The following is a 20,624-nucleotide window of genomic DNA, read 5'->3' on the forward strand; positions in this document are numbered from 1 at the left end:
ACGCGAAACGATGGCAGAAGACGAAAGCCACCTCGGGATTCGCGATTCAGTGCCAAGCGCAGGGTCACCCGGTGCCCATGTTCAGGTATTCATTCTCTCTCTCTCTCTCTCTCTCTTTCGTGCACGAGCGCGAATATCTTTGCCGCAGAGCCGTTGGGAGCGAAGGGGCCGAAATTCTCGAGCGACGATCGCGTAAACTCGTTCGTACGCGCCGCGGGAGGATCGTCGACGCTCCTGTGCCCCGCCCAAGGGTTCCCTGTCCCCTCGTCCAGGTAAACAGAATAGAACGCTCACCTCGCTCGAATCTGTTTCAATCGCGCTCCAGAGCCCGTGGGATCCAAGGCGCCCGCCTTCCAGAGCGACGCGAAAAGCGTCACCTACGTGAGAGCCGCGAGGTCCTCGGTCGCGATCACGTGCGCCGCTCAGGCGTCGCCGCCCCCGACTCACAGGTAATTCCCCTCTTCCGCGCGCGGTGGTGGTGGTGGCGCGTACGCGAGAGGAGGGCGAGGAGTTACCTTCTCTTTTCTTTCTTTCGAAATTGTCAGAGCCTGCCGGTCGGGTGTCGCCCAAGTTTCCAAAGTCTGCTAAGTCGGACGCGTTCGAGGCGGCGTGCGGGGCCGTGGTCAGTTTGTTGTGCGACGCCCAGGCGTTCCCAGCTCCCGCGTTTAGGTCAGTGGAACAGGGGACCGATTTATTCGCCGCTTCTTGTTCTTGGCGCAGAGCCGGTGAACGGCGCCAAGCCGAGAGTCGCGTCCACCTCCAAGTACGACGTTCTCACCAGCCACGCGGATAGCCCGGTAACGATGCTTTGCCCGGCGCAGGGCCACCCTCTTCCAGCTTTTAGGTGGGTTTTTCAGAACCGAGGGATCCGAGGGATCGTTGCTCTCGAATTATTTGCTCTCGTGTCCAGAGCCGGTGAGCGGCGCCGCCCCCAAAGTGCCAGCCACGGCAAAAATAACGGTCCTCTCTTTGCCCGCGCGCGGCCCCGTGGCGGCGTCGTGCCAGGCGCAGGCGCATCCCTTGCCGATCTTCAGGTACGCTCGAAAAGGAAAAGGAGAAGGAGAAGTCTTGGTCGTCCCTTTCCTCCGCTCGACTCGACTCCACCCGATAGAATATATCGAAGCGCGAAGATCGATCGATCGGTTCACGCTTTTCCAACGTGTTTTCTTTTAGACCCGGTCGGAAGTAGCCCTCCTCGATTGCCGCCTAGATCGAAATTCGACGGATTGGCAAAAGTGCAGGGCCAAGGTTTGACGTTGCTGTGCGAGGCTCAGGCCAGTCCTCCGCCTTTGTACAGGTGAGCAACGTCCACAATCCCGTCGATCGGTCTTCGTTCTTCCCTCGTCTTTATCGACAACGACGACAAGCGACGACGCGTCTCTCCCCGCAGAGCCACGGAGTACTATGCGGCCAAACGTGCGGGACAACGACGTGACCGGTTTAAAGAGGGACATCCTGGTCGATCGAACGGTGGGCCTGTCGTGTCCCGTTCAAGGTTTCCCAGCGCCCACGTTCAGGTACTCGAACGATCAAACGTTCAACTCAAACGTTCGACTCGTCCCTTCGATTCGATTTTGGGTGGGGTGGGAATCGCGCTGTTGCAGAGCCAACCGGCAACGTCGCGCCGCGCATCGCCGGTGAACGTTACGAGGGCGGCAAGCTCGTCGACGTAGCTGGGTCGTCGATGGCGGCCCTCGACTGCACCACCCAGGGATCTCCCGTCCCAGCGACAAGGTACCCCCCTCCCCTCCCCCCCCTCCTCTCGGCGACACGTGTTCACGAACGGGTTTCAGAGGGAACGACCAAGATAGCTCCGCGCACGTCGGGCAAGAAGTTCGAGAGGGAAGTGGTTTTGGCTGCTAGAGGTCAGGATGTCGCGTTGAGTCACTCGCTCCAAGGATTCCCCGTCCCCCTCGCAAGGTAGCACGCCCCCTTTCCCCCTCTCTCGCGGTTCCCCCCCGATCGTCGAGTGGACGTGTCACGTCGATAATCCAGACGGACAGGTTCAGATCCACCACGGCCTCGTCGGGTAAGTACGCATGCATTGTGTTTCTCAAGATCTACTCGCTCGTAGGGATAGACCATGGAGGAGGAGGAGAAGGTACGTAGCGTAGTTTCGTTCCTCGCGAGGAGAGGGTCTTTCCACCTCGTGGAAATTGATGGAAAAAATAATTTTTCGTGAGATTATTTTGTGAAAGATTATATACGGGTAAGAGCCTGTTCCTCGCGGAGGAGAGAAAGTTTTTATTTAATCAGATCAGAGGGTGACGAATCTGATCTGGACGTACGAACGTAGAGGAAAAGGAGGAGACGAAGTGTATTTTGGGGGATCATTTAATGGTTGTACTCTAATCGGGGCAATGAACCGAATATCGATTTCCAGAACCGTCCGGTCGTACCGGCCCAAAAGGGACTGGAGACGGCCTTAATAAGTGCCGCGGGGTAGAGGGCGAGTCTCTGGCGCTGGCGTGTGCGGCACAAGGCTTTCCTGCCCCGATCACTAGGTACACACGAATTCCGTATAGCTTCTTTTCTTTTTTTTCTTTTGTTGTTGTTTGGTCGTTTGGTCTTGCTCCGCAGAGCACGGATCCTATTTTCGAAGCGTTCCATCCTTACCCTCTACCCCGGGTGTCGGGTGGCGGTAAATCCGCAAAAAATCCTCGAGAAGTCGACGAGGAGGAACCGACGGAGAGTTCGACGGAACGAGTAGTACGGAGAGAGAGAGAGAGAGAGAGAGAAGAGAGATGAAACGAAGGCAAACTCCGTTGGAAATTGCCGTGAGAGAAAAAAGATAAGGGTGAAACGAGAACAAAGGTAGCCTCGAGTGGAAAAAAAGAGGAAAGAGAAAGAAAGAGAGAGAGAGAAGGGAACAGAGAAAAAGGAGAAAAGGAAAAAGCGGGAAACATGTGCACAGCTGTGAGATCTCAGATCCGAACGATTTAACGAGAAAGAAACGACGGATGAGCGAGAGAGAGAGAGAGAGAGAGAGAGACGATAATATATCACAGGTCAGATTTTCTCTTCGTCGATAAGAATTTCGATTCCTTTATTGGCGATTTTATTTCGTTGTCGCTCTTTCGTTTCTTTTCTTTCTTTCTTTTTTTTTATTTTTTTTTATTCTCCGCGATTCGAGCCGCTCTTGAGAGAACGCGAGGAAGGCGAGAAAAAGGAAAAGAAAAAAGAGAAGGAGAAATTACGTCGTTACGGCGCGAGGGAAGGAAGAGAGGAGAGGAGAGGAGAGGAAAATTGGTGAAATATATACTCGATGTATATACTCGGGGCCAATCGGACAAAAATGTTGGTTTTCAGCGCCAACTTGGAACCCCCTCCCCCACGTGTGGCGCACACAACCCCCCACGAGAATAGGTGACGGACGCTAGACTCTGAAAAGGATGCGGGCCCTCTTCTCCTTCGGTAACCTCGGTGCCTGAGAGGGTGTCACCCGATCAAACAGGGGCCAACAATGTTGCCCCCTGCACCTGCACACCTCCAATAAGTCCCACGATATCTGGCTGGTAAGTCCTCGCCACCTTCGTGCCTCCGTTCATCCGTTCGTGTTTTTTCACCACCACCACCACCACCACCACCATCACCACCCTCTCTTTCTCTCGCTTTGCCACAGGATTAATTTCGTCTTTCGTGATCTTGTTCCCCCTTGCTCCCTCGTAATTGCAATGTCGCGCGATTTCCGAATTGTTTGCACAATTTCTCATTTTACACGCCGTGTCGCTCGATTGCCACCAGCTTCCCCGAGCTCCCCCTCATCTATGTGTATCCGCCTTTTTTCTTTTATTTTCAAAATATCATCAGCGCGAGAACCTTATTTTTCCTAATATAAGAATTTTCGAATTTTCACGAGTTCTCTCGCCTCCGAATCCGATTCCGTTGCCAATTATATATCTCGCATTCGCTCACCACGTGGCGAGGATCGAGAGAGTTGATCTTCGTCCTCCGACTCGAGCGTGTTATCGAGGGAAAAAAGAAAAAAAGAAAAAAAGAAAACCTACGCTTCTTCTCTTTGCGCACTCTTTTCTCTTTCTTTTCTTTCCTTTTTTTTTTTTTTATTTTTCAATAAACCCCTCCCCTCAGTAACCAAGTTGTCGCTGTTGTTGTTGTTGTTGTTCGCCAGCCTTCGTAAATCCCTCCCCCCCCCCACCCGTATCCCCTCCGACCTGCTCTGCTTCACGACCGCTATTTACGCTCCAGCTGTTGTCTCGAGCTCTCTTTTTCATTAAGTTTGCGTACTTGTGTCGTAGCGAGACACGCGCTAATGAGCCGGCAGTAGAGGCAAAAGCCCGCGCCCAGAGACGCCCAAAGCCCTGCCTATATATATATGTACATATATATATATATATACTCGGAACATGGAAGATGGGAAAGAAGCGCGAAGCGAATAGAAACGCACCGATGGCGACCTCTGTATACATACATACATACATACATACATACATACATCTCTTTATTCGTTCGGATCCACTTTTTCGCGCGATAGCCTCTCCCTCCCCGCCTCTAGTGTCGAACGTCTCTTTCTATTCGCTTCGTGTTTCCATCCGATCCAATCCGAGAGGAAAAAAAAAAAAAAAAAAAAAAAAGGAAAAAAAAAAAAAAAAAAAAAAAAAAAGAAAAAAGAAAAAAGAATCGAAAGAAAGTGTGAATCCAAAGAAAAAAATATCGGTGGCCGACCGAATGGCAAATCACAATCCCCGCCTGCCATGTCTCGTTTCAGATGGTACAAGTTCATCGAGGGCTCGTCCCGCCGTCAACCAGTCCAATTGAACGAGCGCGTCCGCCAGGTTAGCGGGACACTGATCATCCGCGAAGCGCGTGTCGAGGATTCGGGCAAATATCTTTGCATCGTGAACAACTCGGTGGGCGGGGAGAGCGTGGAGACGGTGCTCACCGTGACGGCGCCGTTGGGGGCTGAGATCGAGCCGAGCACCCAGACGATCGACTTCGGCAGGCCTGCAACATTCACTTGCAACGTGAGAGGGAACCCGATCAAGACCGTCTCCTGGCTCAAGGACGGGAAACCGCTTGGATTGGAGGAGGCGGTGTTAAGGATCGAGAGCGTGAAGAAGGAGGACAAGGGGATGTACCAGTGCTTCGTCAGAAACGACCAGGAAAGCGCCCAGGCGACGGCAGAGCTCAAACTCGGTGGACGATGTGAGTTTTCTCAAATAGGGGGATAAAGGGGATAAAGGGGAGGGTTTTTTATTTAACGCTTAGATTTGCGGGCATTGAGTATATATCTTTTTTTCTACTGAAATCCGGCTTTTTGACTTTTGGGTATATTAAAATGCAATTTTTTGTAAATTTAAAATTTAAAATAGATTTTTATTTACTGTTCTTTATTTATCTTATTACTATCTTGGATGTATACTTTTACATACTCGTTAGATTTACGGACATTGAGTAGATATTTTTTTTTTTTTTTTTTACTGAAATCCATCTTTTTGAATTTTGGCTTAACATACTTGTTGTCTTATATACATTTTTTTACATGTTCTTTACATTAAACTGGATGTATACTATAAATCTTGAATGTATACTTTCCACATACATACTCGTTAGATTTAACGCTAGATTTACGGGCATTGAGTATATATTTTTTTTTTTTGTACTGAAATCCGTCTTTTTGACTTTTGAGTATTTATTTAAAATCTAAAATAGATTTTTATTTACTGCCTTGGATGTATTTATTCGCATATTCGTTAGATTTAACATTAGATTTACGGATATTGAATATATACTTTTTTTTTTTTTTTATTGAAATCCGTCTTTTTGATTTTTGGATATATTAAAAATTTTTTGTAAATTTAAAATCTGAAATAGACTTTTATTTACTGCCTTGGATGTATTTCTGCATATTCGTTAGATTTAACATTAGATTTACGGGCATTGAGTATATACCTTTTTTTTTGTACTGAAATCCATCTTTTTGACTTTTGGATATATTAAAATGCAATTTTCTGTAAATTTAAAATTTAAAATAGATTTTTATTTACTGTTCTTTATTTACTGTCTTGGATGTATACTTTCTGCATATATACTCGTTAGATTTAATGCAAATATAATTAGAATATAATGAATTGAGGTTAATATTTTATTCGTCGTGATGGTCACTGCCCAACTTCTTCAGCTAATTGAAAGAGAAAATTCTTTCGAGATATATTTACTGCAGTGATCTCTTTGTATAATATCCAGACATTGGTGGCTGGATATTATAGAAATCTAAAAACAATTATAAAATATGTGAAGGGGTCATCTAGGGAGAGATCCTGTTTTCACGGTATTTTCTTCCTTATTCTTTTTTTTATTTCACTTTCGCTTTTAATATCTGAAATAACACGCTTTTTTTTTTACGCTATGTAATTTTCATTTCCACTGTCGTCGGAATCTTCAATTTCGTTGATATTGTCAAATTCTTCCTCGCTTTCGCATAATTCCTTTATATCAGAATCTGATCCAGATTGGTCTTCATTTATTCTGATTATTCTTTTTTATCAATTCCATATCTTTTGAAAACTTGCCCGTAATACTCTTATCTGAATAAGCAAAATATAAATGTAAAAAAATATATTTTATTATAAATTTTGAAAATATCTTGAAAAATTCAAATCTTCGCTCAAGAAAATAAATTTTTGCTAAGCTTCCAAATAGCACGTATTTTTTTTTTTTTTTTACAAAACGCACTTGAAATTGTCTCTCATGTTGATCTATTTGTTTTATAAAATAATAAGACAGATTTGCTTACAAAAATCACTTCTTTTCTCTGCAAAATTCACCGTTGAAAGAATTATTTGTTATCATATCACAATTCTAAACAACTTGTTTGCTCATGCATCTATCGTTAAACAGTCGTCGTTTGCTTCGTGTTATTTTTTTTCTTACTATTATTTTCTATATTATTGATCTATATAAATTAAACCCGTCAAATTGACGGATATTTTCATAAAAATAGGTATACAACATCTAGAAACAATAAAATATAAACGAAGAAGAAAAACGAATAGAAATATTTGCTGCATTGTATCGTTAAAATCCAATATGTAATGTCTAAATATTCAGAATTTTTAAGATCGAAAACCCGTCAAATCTAAGCGTTAAGATTTTTAGATTCGTTTCTCTTTAACGGAGGCAGTTTTGATCGCAAATATTTTTCACACCCGCAGTCGAACCCCCGCAGATTCGCCAGGCATTCGCCGAGGAGACGCTTCAACCGGGGCCGAGCATGTTCCTCAAGTGCGTAGCGAGCGGCAACCCGACCCCCGAGATCACCTGGGAACTCGATGGCAAACGTTTGTCCAACACGGAGAGGCTTCAGGTTGGCCAATACGTGACGGTGAACGGCGACGTGGTCTCCCATCTGAACATATCCAGCACTCACACGAACGACGGTGGACTGTACAAATGCATCGCAGCTTCGAAGGCAAGGCCCCCTTTTCCTTCCTTCCTTCTTTCCGACTATTCAACTGAATAGTACTTTTTCAATAAAATCTATTTTTATTGCAACTTATCATAGATCATCAGATATCACGGTTGATTAAAATTTATTTAAAAATTTATATATATATATATATATCTCGAAAATAAGAGAGCTAAGTTTATAACAATTTTTTTGTGGCATTAAAATTATAAATATAAATTTAGAAATTAAATGTTATACGAATTTATTGATATCTAATTTTTTTTTTTTTTTAGAAATAAATTTAATTTAGAAAGATAGAAATTTTATAAATTAAAATTATGTTTAATTTATAAATTTTTAATGAAAATTTTTTTAAGTAAATTTTGATATTATAGAAGTAATTTTTTTTTTTAATTAAAAAAATTTAATAATTTAGTTTGTAATAATTAAAGATTTAAATTAAAAATTTTTTTACGTGTCTTATTGATATCTAATTTTTTTTTTTTTTAGAAATAAATTTAATTTAGATATAAAAATTTTATAAATTAAAATTATGTTTAATTTATAAATTTTTAATGAAAATTTTTCTAAGTAAATTTTGATATTATAGAATTTTTTTTTTAATTAAAAAAATTTAATAATTTAATTTGTAATAATTAAAGATTTAAATTAAAATTTTTTTACGTGTCTTATAATAATATACAATGATAAAAATAGAAATCGATCATTTCTGTCTGTTAATCATGTCTATCGATAACATATCGATAAAATGATCATAATTCTCGATTTCGAAAATTAATCGGTAATTTGTATAATTTTTCCGTTATCTTTTTCTGGAAACGTTTTCCGGAATATTAAAGCATCGATGTAAAATTCTAATCTACAATGAATATAATAACAACGAAGAAAAAGACACGATCTATTTTTATAATCTAAATTTACGTACGGAAAAATGAGAATTTTTTTATCACAACGAGTAGTAAAAATTTAAAGAAATTCCATCTTTTTCTTTTCGAGAAGCGAAAAAAATCGGATGATAAATTAATTGGATGGATCGAACTGGTTACAGGTCGGATCAGCGGAACACTCGGCACGTCTCAACGTCTACGGTCTCCCCTTCATTCGCCACATGGACAAAAAGGCCATAGTAGCCGGTGAAACTCTTCGCGTCACTTGCCCGGTTGCCGGATATCCGATCGAGAGCATCGTGTGGGAGCGGGACACGAGGGTGTTGCCGATCAACAGGAAGCAAAAAGTCTTCCCCAACGGGACCCTTATCATCGAGAACGTGGAGAGGATGAGCGACCAGGCTACCTACACGTGCGTCGCGAGAAACGCTCAAGGTTACAGCGCCAGAGGAACGTTGGAAGTTCAAGTGATGGGTAAGTTTCTTTATATTCGTTTCTTTATATTTATACAAGCGAACCGAGTTTTATCATTCGATTTTATCGAGATTCGAGATTCGAATATATATTTTCCGCGATTAATTAAAAGAGTAGCTTTATCTTCATTCATTTCAACTCGTTTTCTTTTTTTTTTTTTTTTGAACGAATAAACGCGCACGTTCGATATCGCGTATATATTTAAATAATGAATCGTATCTCGCGTTTTAAAAACGCTCTTTTCAGGTTGTATCCAGGTGTTATATAGACGAACGTTTATACACGATAACGTTTCTCACGTTCTTATCTTACAGCTCTAATAACCACTCTTTCAGCGAATCCCGACGCTTATCGATGATTTCGATAAGAATTACCAGTCCAATAGATCGTCGAGTATCCCGGCCGAAAGATCGGTGTAATACGCGCGAGACCTTTTCAGTGCAGAAAAATCGCGTGACACGGACACGGACCCCCGTCAACGTTTTGTAATCGCGCGTCAAACGTGGATCGTCTCGAAAACAGGGACGAGCGCTTTTCGTTGGAATGTTGGTATGGCGGTGGCTATATATATCTATATATATATATATATATCGACCGTAAGAAAAATTCTGACTCGCGTTGTTCTCCGTTTTCGCGAGCGTAATCGCTGCTGCACAGAGTACCGTGTCCCTGAATCGACGCGTACATCGACGGATCGGCTTCCCTCGTTCTCTTTTTCATTCATCGAGAAAGAAAGAAAGAAAGAAAGAAAGAGAGCGCAGCCGATCCATCGACGTTGAACCACGTCGGTCCACGTGACGCGTACATCGCTCGCGACATACCTGTCATCACACGTCCATACATCGATCCTCCACCCTCAGTGCCGCCCACGATACAGCAGTTCTCGTTCACCAAGCTACCCATGAACGCCGGGGAGTTCGCAAACCTGCAGTGTATCGTACCTACCGGTGACCTGCCTTTGAACATACGTTGGAGCTATCCCGGAGAGGAGATGGGCGGTTCCTCAGGCGTGCTTGCCAAGAAGGTCGCGGATCGCGTTAGCATGCTCATGATCTCGGTCATCACCGCGAGACACGCGGGGGAGTACGTTTGCACCGCTGAAAACGCGGCTGGAACCGCGTCCCACTCAACCACGCTCACCGTCAATGGTTCGGGACTATTATCCTCTCCTAGAGATATACTTTCTTCGTTTTTTCTTTTATTTGTATACGTACACGTGTATGTACATATACCACGTGTATACACGTTTATCTTTCTGCACAATTCCTGGCAAAGAAACAGCACCGTAGCGAAAAGAGAAAAACCATCTCCCTTCCCTTCCCCTCCCTTCCTCAAAACTCGTAACTCTCGAATAGATAATCGGGCAGCAACGAGACTAATCCACTAATCGTAAGATTACTTCAGTTGGACCGCAGCTTCTACCGATCGCATTCAATGCCGAGGTCGCCAACTCGGGAGACTCCGTGTCCGTACCTTGCTCGATCTTGAAGGGCGACATGCCCATGGATATATCGTGGGCGTTCAACGGCGTTGCGATCGACACGTCGAGAGACTCTAGTATCACCGTGACGAGGATCAGCAAACATCTGAGCACGCTGAGCATCGACGGCGTATCAGCGAGGCACGCCGGGGAGTACGCCTGCTCCGCGTCGAATCTCGCCGGTTCCGTCAGTCGATCGGCAACCTTAACGGTCAACGGTACGGTTTTCGATCCATTCCTCCCATTTCCTCCCTCCTCCTCCTCCTCTCCCTCTTTCACCACCTTCCATTATTTCCCTTTCGGAAAAAGTCAAAACTCGAATCGACCGCCTTCTCTTCTCTCTCTCTCTCTCTCTCACTCTCTCTCTCACCGCCATACCAACCGGCCGTAGGAACGTGTAGGAACGCGGATGGAAGAGAGATGGATCGATTAGCGACCGCTTTCGGCTCCTCCTCGCTCCTCTCTGCTCGTCAATTTTCCAGTTGCCCCGCAAATACTGCCGTTCGCTTTCGGGGACGAGGCGGCCAGCTGGGGCGAGTTAGTCTCCGTGACTTGTTCCGTGGCCAAGGGCGATCAACCGCTCGAGATATCTTGGGCGTTTAACGGGACTCCGATCGGCAGCCACCACGGATCCGACGTCGTCATAGGAAGTACCAACAAGAAAAACAGCGTGCTCACTATCGAGTCGGTCGCGGCGAGGCACGCCGGGGAATATACGTGTTCCGCGTCGAATCGCGCCGGCGCCACCACGCATTCTTCTCGGCTAACCGTGAACGGTACATGCGTACGTGATTTCCATGGCACGCAGAAAAAAGAGAAAAAACCTCCTCCTCCTCCTCCTCCTCCTCCTTCTCTTTCTCCCTTTTCTTCCTCCTCGCGGCATCCCCCGCCCTCCCCCCCCCGGCGATACACGCGATATCGGATCTGTGGATGAAAGGACGCTGCGAGCGGAGAACCAACCACCCTTTCTTTTCTTTCCTTTCTAACGGGCCGCAGTCGCGCCACAGATCCTCCAGTTCTCTTTCGGCGACGATCCGCTCAACTCGGGGGAGATGCTGTCGGTTTCTTGCACGATCGTGAAAGGCGACTTCCCGGTCAATTTGACGTGGACGTTCGACGACACCCCGATAGACTCGAGCAGGCAGGACGTTAATATCATAACTAATAAGAGGGTCAGCTTCTTGAGCATCGACAGCGTTGCGGCGAGGCATGCTGGAAGATACAAGTGCATCGCGTCTAATGCCGCCGGATCCGACAGCCACACGGCCGTCCTCTCGGTCAACGGTATCACATCTCTCCCCCCTCTCTCGACTTATACACAGAATATTGTTGATAAATCTTGCCAATTGTGTGGCTATTAAAGAGCGCGCCGACCCATTCGAGGGGTATCGATCTTCCTCCTCCTCCTCCTCCTCCTCCTCCTCCTCCTCCTCCTCTTCCTCTTCTTCTTTCCACTAAATTTTTCTAAATTATCGGTCGGCGCGTTTTTCAATCGCTTTTGTATTCGCTCTCTTTCTCTTTCTCTCTTTCTCTCTGGTAACTTGTTGTGTTTCCGCAGTAATATTCTCTTCTATAGTTTGCAACGATGTTTATTAAGATGAAAGTTGTTACTGCCGTCGTCGTGGCGATGATCGTAGTAGCACGATCTTCCAAGTGAAGGTGAGGATCGTCGCGTTGAGGCGACGGCGGAGGTAACAAGGAGGACGCACGGAGATCGCACATCATCCAGCCAGATCTCCGTGTCTCTTTCTTCTTCCCCTTACTTCTTCTGTCTACACCGCTTTTTCTTCCTTCCCTTCCCTTTCTTTACTCTACTTATTCTTATCCCACCGTCGACCATCCTCCCTCTTTGTCTCCCCTAGCAATCCACCCGAATTCGAGCTTGTATAATTATTTTCCTCCCCTCTCTCCGCGGGAAGCTCCGTAAAAAGAAAAAAGCGCGTTGATTCAAAGGCTGTTCGTCGTTGCTTCGTACTTGCAGTGGGGCCCCAATTGGCCCCGTTCACGTTCGGTGACGAGGCAGCCAACGCGGGGGAGATGGCCACCGTTCAGTGCGCCGTGATCAAGGGCGATCTGCCGGTGAGGATCGCTTGGTCACTGAACGGTAGGCGTATCGACGCAGGCCGCGCTTCAGCCGAGCAGAGTCACGACACCCCCGACATCGTGGTGACGAGGAGTAGTAAACGGATCAGCACGCTCACCATAGACTCGGTGGCCGCGAGACACGCGGGCGAGTACTCGTGCACAGCGACCAACGAGGCCGGATCCGCAACGCACGTCTCGGTCCTCTCCGTAAACGGTACGCCCCGCTATCGAGGTCGATCGGGGGCGATCGGGTGGTGGTGGACGAACCGATCGGGTGGTCGGTCGGCTGTGCGATGCACAGGGGGGAGGGGAGGGTAATATGTATCGCGACGTATACGATACGGTGATGGTGAAAACGCATCCCCTCGTCTCTGGGGGTGCGTTTGTGTACACAGGGTGTTTATGTTAAAATGTGAGAGTCGGGGGATTAGAGAGATCAAAGCGATATAAGAAGTTCGTGTTCGATAAGGCTTGATTAAGGAGTTGTAAGCATTTTAAGCATTTGTATTAGATAGAGCGAGAACGCGCTATCTATCGCGCGGCAGTGTCGTATTGCAATGTAGCGGGGCCCCTCGATCAGAGTATATATAATTTTTTACAATTGATTATTTCAAATGAATTTCAGGGTAATGTAATGTAGTGTACGTATGTAATTTTTTATTTAGTTTAACTCGAATAAGTTTTGGTAAATTCCAGAATATTAGCGTATACATCATTTTATATCTAAATCCATAGTTGAATTGTTGTATGATACTCAATTTGTCTACTTATACTTTTTTATATACAATTGATTATTTCAAATGAATTTCAGGGTAATGTAATATAATGTATGTACGTAACTTTTTATTTAACTTATCTCGAATAAGCTATAGTAAATTCCAGAATATTAATATATACATCACTTTATATCTAAATCCATAGATAAATTATTTTACGTATTATTTAAATCCATAGTTGAATTGTTGTATGACACTCAATTTGTCTACTATATACTTTTTTATATACAATTGATTATTTCAAATGAATTTCAGAGTAATGTAATATAATTTATGTACGTAACTCTTTATTTAACTTATCTCGAATAAGCTATAGTAAATTCCAAAATATTAATATATACATCACTTTATATCTAAATCCATAGATAAATTATTTTAAGTATTATTTAAATTCATAGTTGAATTGTTATATGACACTCAATTTATCTATTTATTTCAAGATATAATTTATATGATAATATACAATCGTATAATATAACTATGCAACATTTTTATATCATTTAAGATAAAAATATTAATTTATTGATAGTAATTAGTTATTTAACAGAAACTTATTCGAGGTAAGTTTTATATGTATATAAAAAAGTATCAGTATATTTACTTTCATCGGGGGTCTCCGTTACGCAATACGGTACTGCCGCGCACGTAACTGAGCATTCTCGTTCTAATACAAACTCAAATCTAATACAAAATCCTTATAATTCGTTAATTAAACCTTATCGGACATATCGTGTACACTAACTTTTTTATCGTTTTGATGTCTATAAGAATTCATAGGTACCCACATTTTTATGAATATATATACACATATATATCATGACTATTCCTTTCGTCGTTCTTCCATCCGAGATATATATATATATATATACGCTATGTATATATATATATATATATATATATTTTATACACCGGTATAGCATCGTTTTTATTTCCGTTTAACGACACTCGCGTGTATCGACACGTTTCCATGCCATCTATCTATCCGATTGTCATCACGTCGACAGTGCCGCCACGCATCGCCCCGTTCGAAATGGCCGACAAGGCCGTGAATTGGGGTGATTCCGTATCGGCTGTCTGCACCGTGGTCAACGGGGATTCCCCGCTCGAGATCAGCTGGGCCCTCGATTCCATGCCTATCGACGAGAGCCACCGGATATCCGTGATTACTAAGAAAAGGAACAGCCTGCTCTCCATTGATTCGGCCAGCCCGAGTCACGCGGGAACGTACACTTGCGTAGCTTCGAACGAGGCCGGTGCCACCAGCTATTCGGCGGAATTGACGGTGAACGGTACACTTAACGCACTCACGATGGACAGACATCCCCGAAAAAAACGGACTCGTGTATATATACGTATAAATATATTCCTCCCCTCCCCTTTTCAATCCCTTCTTCCCTTCTCGCCGCTTCTCGCGCTTCTTTCGCTTCTCCACGCAAACGAAGGAGATCTCTCTCTCTCTCTCTCTCTCTCCCTGGACATGGATAGATAGATAGATAGATAGATAGATAGATAGATAGAAGTAGAGAGAAAGATGGAGGAAACAGAAAGTCGGGGAAAAGAAAGTGTTGGGTTACAGTCGCACCGCAGATAGCTCCGTTCGTGATCACCGAGGAGCCGGCTAATTGGGGCGACTCGATTTCCGTGGTGTGCGCCATCCTCAAGGGCGATTTACCGATCGAGATCTCGTGGGCATTGAACGGCGAGCCGATCGGCCGTGATCGTTCCGATATTAACGTTGTGGCGACCACGAAAAAGAATAGCATCCTCAGCATCGAGTCGGTCGCCGCGAGGCACGCGGGGGAGTACACGTGTTCGGCGTCCAACAAGGCTGGAGCAACCAGTCATTCGGCCATCCTCGCCGTAAACGGTACAATTTTTTCTTCTCCTCCTCTCCTTGCTTCACTCTTTCCTCTCTGCCCCCCACCCCTTCCTCTTCCTTGCCTATCCGGTCCAGGTGTCGGTGGTGGTCGAGGCTTGGATTTTTCGAATTTTTTTTTTTGGAATTTTCGAGCAAGGGAAATTTTATGAATAATCGTATACATATATATATATATTTATATAAATCGAGCTTGATCGTGTCTGATCGGATCGATCGATCGATCGATCTCGTTCGTTCCTAGTTGCGCCCGAGATAGCTCCGTTCGTGATCAGTGAGAGACCGGCTAACTGGGGGGACACGGTCACCGCAACCTGCACCATGTTGAAGGGCGATCCTCCGATACAGATCGAGTGGGCCCTGAACGGCGAGCCGATCTCCCACGATTATTCCGATATATCGATCGCGACCAGCAGACGTGTCAGCTTGCTCACTATAGACGCTGTGACGGCCAGTCACGCCGGGGAATACACCTGCATGGCGAGCAACGCCGCCGGTGGGACGAGTTTTACCGCGACTTTGGCCGTCAACGGTACACAAATTACGATACACGTGCTCTCTCTCTCTCTCTCTCTTCATCTCCATCTCTTTGCTTCTTCTTTCTCTCTCTCTCTCTCTCGATATCTGCATGCGCGATAACTCTCTACTTACACCAGGCCAGATCTAGATTTCCATCGATTCCCTCCAATCCCCTTCCTTTTTCTTTTTTTTTATTTCATTTTATCAGGAAGTCATGGACGTCGATTGTTCGAGCATCATCGTCGATCACGAAAGCTCGTTACGCTCTTTTTCTAATACATATATATGTATATATATATTATCTTGACTACAGTTGCACCGGAAATCGTGCCATTCGATATCGGAGAGGGGCCAGCGAATTGGGGGGACACCGTGACCGCAACGTGCACGGTACTGAAAGGGGATCACCCGATCCAGATAGAGTGGGCGTTGAACGGCGAGCCGATCTCGCGTAATCATTACGACATATCGATAGTAAATACCAGCAAGCGGGTCAGCCTGTTGACGATCGACGGTGTGACAGCGAGACACGCGGGAGAATACACGTGCTCTGTCAGCAACGCAGCCGGTGGGACGAGTTATTCCGCAACTCTCGCCGTGAACGGTACACCAAACGTTATCCCTCCTTTATTTTCTCCTCTATTCATATAATCTCGCTCTTCTCTTTTCGCATGCACGCAACGATCTTTGTTCCTTCCTTCCTTCCTTCCCCTCCTCCTACCTATTTCCTTTGATCCTACCTCGTCGAAGAGGAGAGGAGCAGAAGGTATTTCGTGGTGCTCGTCGTGAATGAGAATACAAATTCGACTCGAGGAGATCCCTTTTCCCTTTCTCATTCTCATTCGAAGTGACCGAGAAATGGACGTTCATGTCCATCCGGGGGGAGGGGAAATTGATAGATATTAATCAAGGTTGGATGTGGTTCACGAATATGTGCTAAAGCAAGTTTCCATGTCGTTGTAGTTGCGCCGCATATAGGGCCATTCTCGATCAGTGACGGACCGGCAAACTCGGGCGACATGGTCTCGGCCACCTGTTCGATAATGAAAGGCGACTTTCCGGTAGAGATCGTGTGGAAGTTTAACGGTAGGGCGATAGGTTTCAACGATCCGGACTTAACTATCACGAGGATCAATAAACATATGAGCGCACTGAGCATCGAGTCCGTTGCGGCGAGACACGCGGGCGAGTATACTTGCGTCGCGACGAACAGGGCTGGAAACGTCACCCACTCGACCACGTTGGCTGTGAACGGTATATATACGAAAGAAACAAGCACGCTTGCACGTCAAACGAGTTTTGCACATTGTCATCGCCTATTCAAAAAAAAACTGAGAAAAAAAAGAAAGAAGAAAGACTCGATCCCGATTATCCCTATCCACCCGCCTTCTTCCCTCCCCTTCCCTTTGTCGTACGAAACGAGGAACGAGGAAACGAGAAATTTCCTATACGTATACACACATATACACACACACATACATATATATATATATATATTTCGGTTATTTTCTATAATCGCGTAACGCGAGTGGCGGCCATTTTCTCAGTTGCACCGCAGATCTTTCCATTCACGTTCGGCGACGAGCCGGTGAACTCGGGCGAAGCGATCTCGGCGACCTGCTCGATCCTGAAGGGAGACTTCCCGATGGACATAACCTGGGCGTTCAACGGTTCGCCCATCGATTCCGAGAGAAGCGATCAGTACACGATCACGAAGAGCAAGCGGCTGAGCGTGTTGGCGATCGACGCCGTGGCGGCAAGGCACGCGGGTGAATACACTTGCACCGCGTCGAACAAGGCTGGAGCCTCGAGCCACACGGCCGTACTGGCCGTGAACGGTAATAGTACCACTAGCGCCACGCGTATGCGTGGAGGACCTACTAGACTCTAGGCGCACCACCGCCACCTCTTCTCAGACTCTCTTCTCTCTTTTCTCGTTCTTTTCACTTCGCATTCGCGAATCCTCGTCCTTTGTACATGCATCATATCCTCGCGTGGATGGGAGAGGGGGAGAAGGAGAGGGCACTCGTGAAACGCGGATGGAGAAAACGGAGGGCCGCTCGTTTCCCCTCGTGTGGCTTTGATCGGGTATTTTTCAGTGGCGCCGCAGATCGCGCCGTTCTCGATCGGTGACGAACCCGCGAATTGGGGAGAGGCGGTCTCGGCAGTGTGCACCATCGTAAAGGGGGACCTGCCCATCGAGCTGGCCTGGGCTCTGAACGGTGAACCTATCTCGGCCAACAATCACCCCGATATCACTATATCGAGCACCGGGAAACGTGTCAGTCTGATGACCATCGAGGCTGTGAGCGGCAGCCACGCCGGGGAATATACGTGTACCGCCTCGAACGCGGCAGGAGCGACCAGCTATTCGGCCACCTTGGCCGTAAACGGTACAGAGAACCGTACCTCCCTTTCGACTATTGCGCCATATCGTATATATCTATCTATCTATCTATCTATCTATTTATCTATCTCCTTTCACTAGCACGCGTCCGTCGGGAAAACATTTCCTTTCTCCCCGCCTCCTCTCGTTCCTCCCTTTTTCCACGTCTTTTCTTTAAAATAGTTCTATCTCCTCTCCTATCCTTCTCCTATTTGCTCGCCATTTGACCGATCGATACAGAAGGATTCGTATGGACCGACCGAGACCGCGGGTATCGAGGCGTATTGAAATAGTTTTTCGGATGTTGTTTCTAGTCGCTCCGCAGATCGCCCCATTTTCCATCGGCGAGGAACCTGCCAATTGGGGTGAACAAGTGTCCGCAATGTGTAGCATCTTGAAAGGCGACTCACCGATCGAAATTCGATGGAGTTTGAACGGGGAACCGATCACGCGTACTAATCATCCGGATATAACTATCACGAAAACGGGGAAAAAGAACTCTGTCCTAATCATCGACTCCGTCACCGCGCATCACGCAGGCGAATATACTTGCGTAGCGAGCAACTTGGTGGGATCCGTCAGCCGTTCGGCAGAATTATCGGTGAACGGTACTACGAAATTACAGCATTAGAGCATACATCGCACGAAATTACCCATCGAGACTTTCCCTCCTGCCAACCCATCCCCCCTTTTCTCGCATTTATTCTTCGAGCACTCGACGTACTCCTTCGATCGTACGCGACTCTCTGAACGCGGACGTGTTGCTCGCAGTCTCGCCGCAGATCGCGCCGATCTCGTTCGGCGACGAGCCAGTGAACGCCGGGGACCTGGTCTCGGTCCAGTGCGTGGTCACCAAAGGCGACTCCCCTCTCGAGATCACTTGGACCTTCGATAACCAGCCTATCAGATCCGATCGGATGGACGTGATCGTGTCCAACTCCGGGAAACGCGTCAAACAACTGACCATCGAGTCCGTGGCTGCGAGGCATGCGGGGGAGTACACCTGCGTCGCCTCGAACGCGGCTGGATCGACCTCACACTCGGCCAAATTGGACGTCAACGGTACACGTACTCGTCCAAATATTCTTCTCGTCGCGAGATCTCCCTTTCCATCTTCCTCTTTTTATCCTCTCTCTCTCGTCCATTCCTCTCGTTTCCTCCTTTCAGTTTCACTTTCATTTTCCCTTTTTTCGTCTCGCGAAAATTCGAAAGGGAAGGGAAGGGAAGGGAAGGAAAGGAAGAGAGAGGTTTCTCGATCGATCCCTAGGGAATAGGAGTTGCGCGAGCAAGGCCGATGCAAAGGCTCTTCTTCTTCTTCTTCTTTCAGTTCTTTTCTGTTTCCAGTCATTCCGAAATTATTGCCGTTCACGTTCGGCGAGAAACCGCTTAACTCGGGTCAAGTAGTAACTGTACCGTGCGCCGTGGTCGAGGGCGATCAACCCTTGAAGCTTCGCTGGACCTTAAACGGTCATGCGATCTCGCCCCACTCTGGAATCTCGATCGTGGATCTCGGCGGACGGGGCGCCATACTCAGCATAGGATCCGTCCAGGCGACACACGCTGGAACGTACACGTGTATCGCGGAAAACCTTGCCGGAAGGCACGAGCTCTCGGCCGATCTGATTGTAAACGGTGCTTAAAAATCTGCCCATCTATACATATATATATATATATATATATATATATGTATATACCATTTGATATAATAGATCTTGATATAATTCGAATACACACGCCTATCATTACTATCTTTATCTTTTTCTTTTTTTTTTTTTTTCTTCCGAAAAACCTCCCCTTCCCCTTCGAAAATTATCCATTTCCAGTAGCGATGTACTTGCTTTGGGTATATATATATATATATATATATATATACATATATACATATAAAGAATAAGAAAAAGAACAATCCTCTCCTTTTTCTTTTTCGCATTACGTATATGTTTTCCAACGAAAAACACGCGAAAATGATTTCGCGAAATATTCGTTACGCGTGTCCAACCGCCGCTTCCTCCTCCCCTCCTTTCCCTCCTCCCCTCCTCCCCCTCCTCCCGAAGTAAACGAAACGAAGTGAGTCGCATGCACGGCCGTACTGTACAGATCTGTCGATCTCTGTCTCTATCTCTCGGCAGTCGCCCCGCATCTGCAGCCGTTCACATTCGACGAGGCCAACTCCGGCGATCTGATAATCGTCCATTGCGCGGTCGTAAAGGGGGACACGCCGATTTCGCTCAAGTGGTTGTTCGAGGGACGCCATTTAGAAGTAGGCGACGGAGTTGGTATCACCGCGTTGGGGGATAGAGTCTCCGCACTGACGATCCCCGCGGTCAGGGGAGAGCACGCCGGGGAGTATGCTTGCGTCGCCGATAATCCAGCCGGTCGTGCTAGGCACAGCGCCCATCTCAAAGTGAACGGTACACAACACGCCGCACGTGACGTATGATCAATGGCGAATAATAATAATAATAATAATAATAAGAGAAGGCAAAAAAAAAGAATCGGAGCTACGTGCGCTACGATTGATTGATTGATGAACGGAACGATGATATTGGAGAATCGGCATGATGTTGTGATCCAGCCGTGTATTTATTATGATTTATTGTAATTGATTACGCGTAGACACGCTGTTTCTTTTTTCTTTTTCTTTTTTCTTTATTACGTGTTTATTTTATGTGTATATATATCGGGCAGGTTTTCTTTTTTTTTTTTTTTTTT

The 20,624-nt window shown here is 46.0% G+C and overlaps 1 protein-coding gene across 32 annotated transcripts in view; it reads left to right on the forward strand.

The window, feature by feature from the left end:
• Nucleotides 1-20,624, forward strand: part of LOC122719735 (Down syndrome cell adhesion molecule-like protein Dscam2) — a 67,549-nt gene that overhangs the window by 32,275 nt on the left and 14,650 nt on the right. For 19 of the 32 annotated variants that reach the window (XM_043945820.1, XM_043945821.1, XM_043945818.1 and 16 more), the window contains 4 exons: nucleotides 4,727-5,163; nucleotides 7,173-7,429; nucleotides 8,478-8,790; nucleotides 12,252-12,569. In XM_043945820.1, the coding sequence (XP_043801755.1) occupies nucleotides 4,727-5,163; nucleotides 7,173-7,429; nucleotides 8,478-8,790; nucleotides 12,252-12,569 (1,325 nt within the window). Of the gene's footprint in view, nucleotides 1-4,726; nucleotides 5,164-7,172; nucleotides 7,430-8,477; nucleotides 8,791-9,650; nucleotides 9,939-12,251; nucleotides 12,570-15,251; nucleotides 15,540-16,489; nucleotides 16,781-17,073; nucleotides 17,365-17,625; nucleotides 17,920-18,226; nucleotides 18,521-18,683; nucleotides 18,975-19,256; nucleotides 19,545-20,624 lie in introns of all 32 variants that reach the window. The other 13 variants (XM_043945838.1, XM_043945841.1, XM_043945831.1 and 10 more) reach the window with 9 other exon arrangements.

Source organism: Apis laboriosa, unplaced genomic scaffold, assembly GCF_014066325.1.
Source record: "Apis laboriosa isolate Shangri-la unplaced genomic scaffold, ASM1406632v1 scaffold9_cov152, whole genome shotgun sequence".
NCBI classification, from domain to species: domain Eukaryota; kingdom Metazoa; phylum Arthropoda; class Insecta; order Hymenoptera; family Apidae; genus Apis; species Apis laboriosa.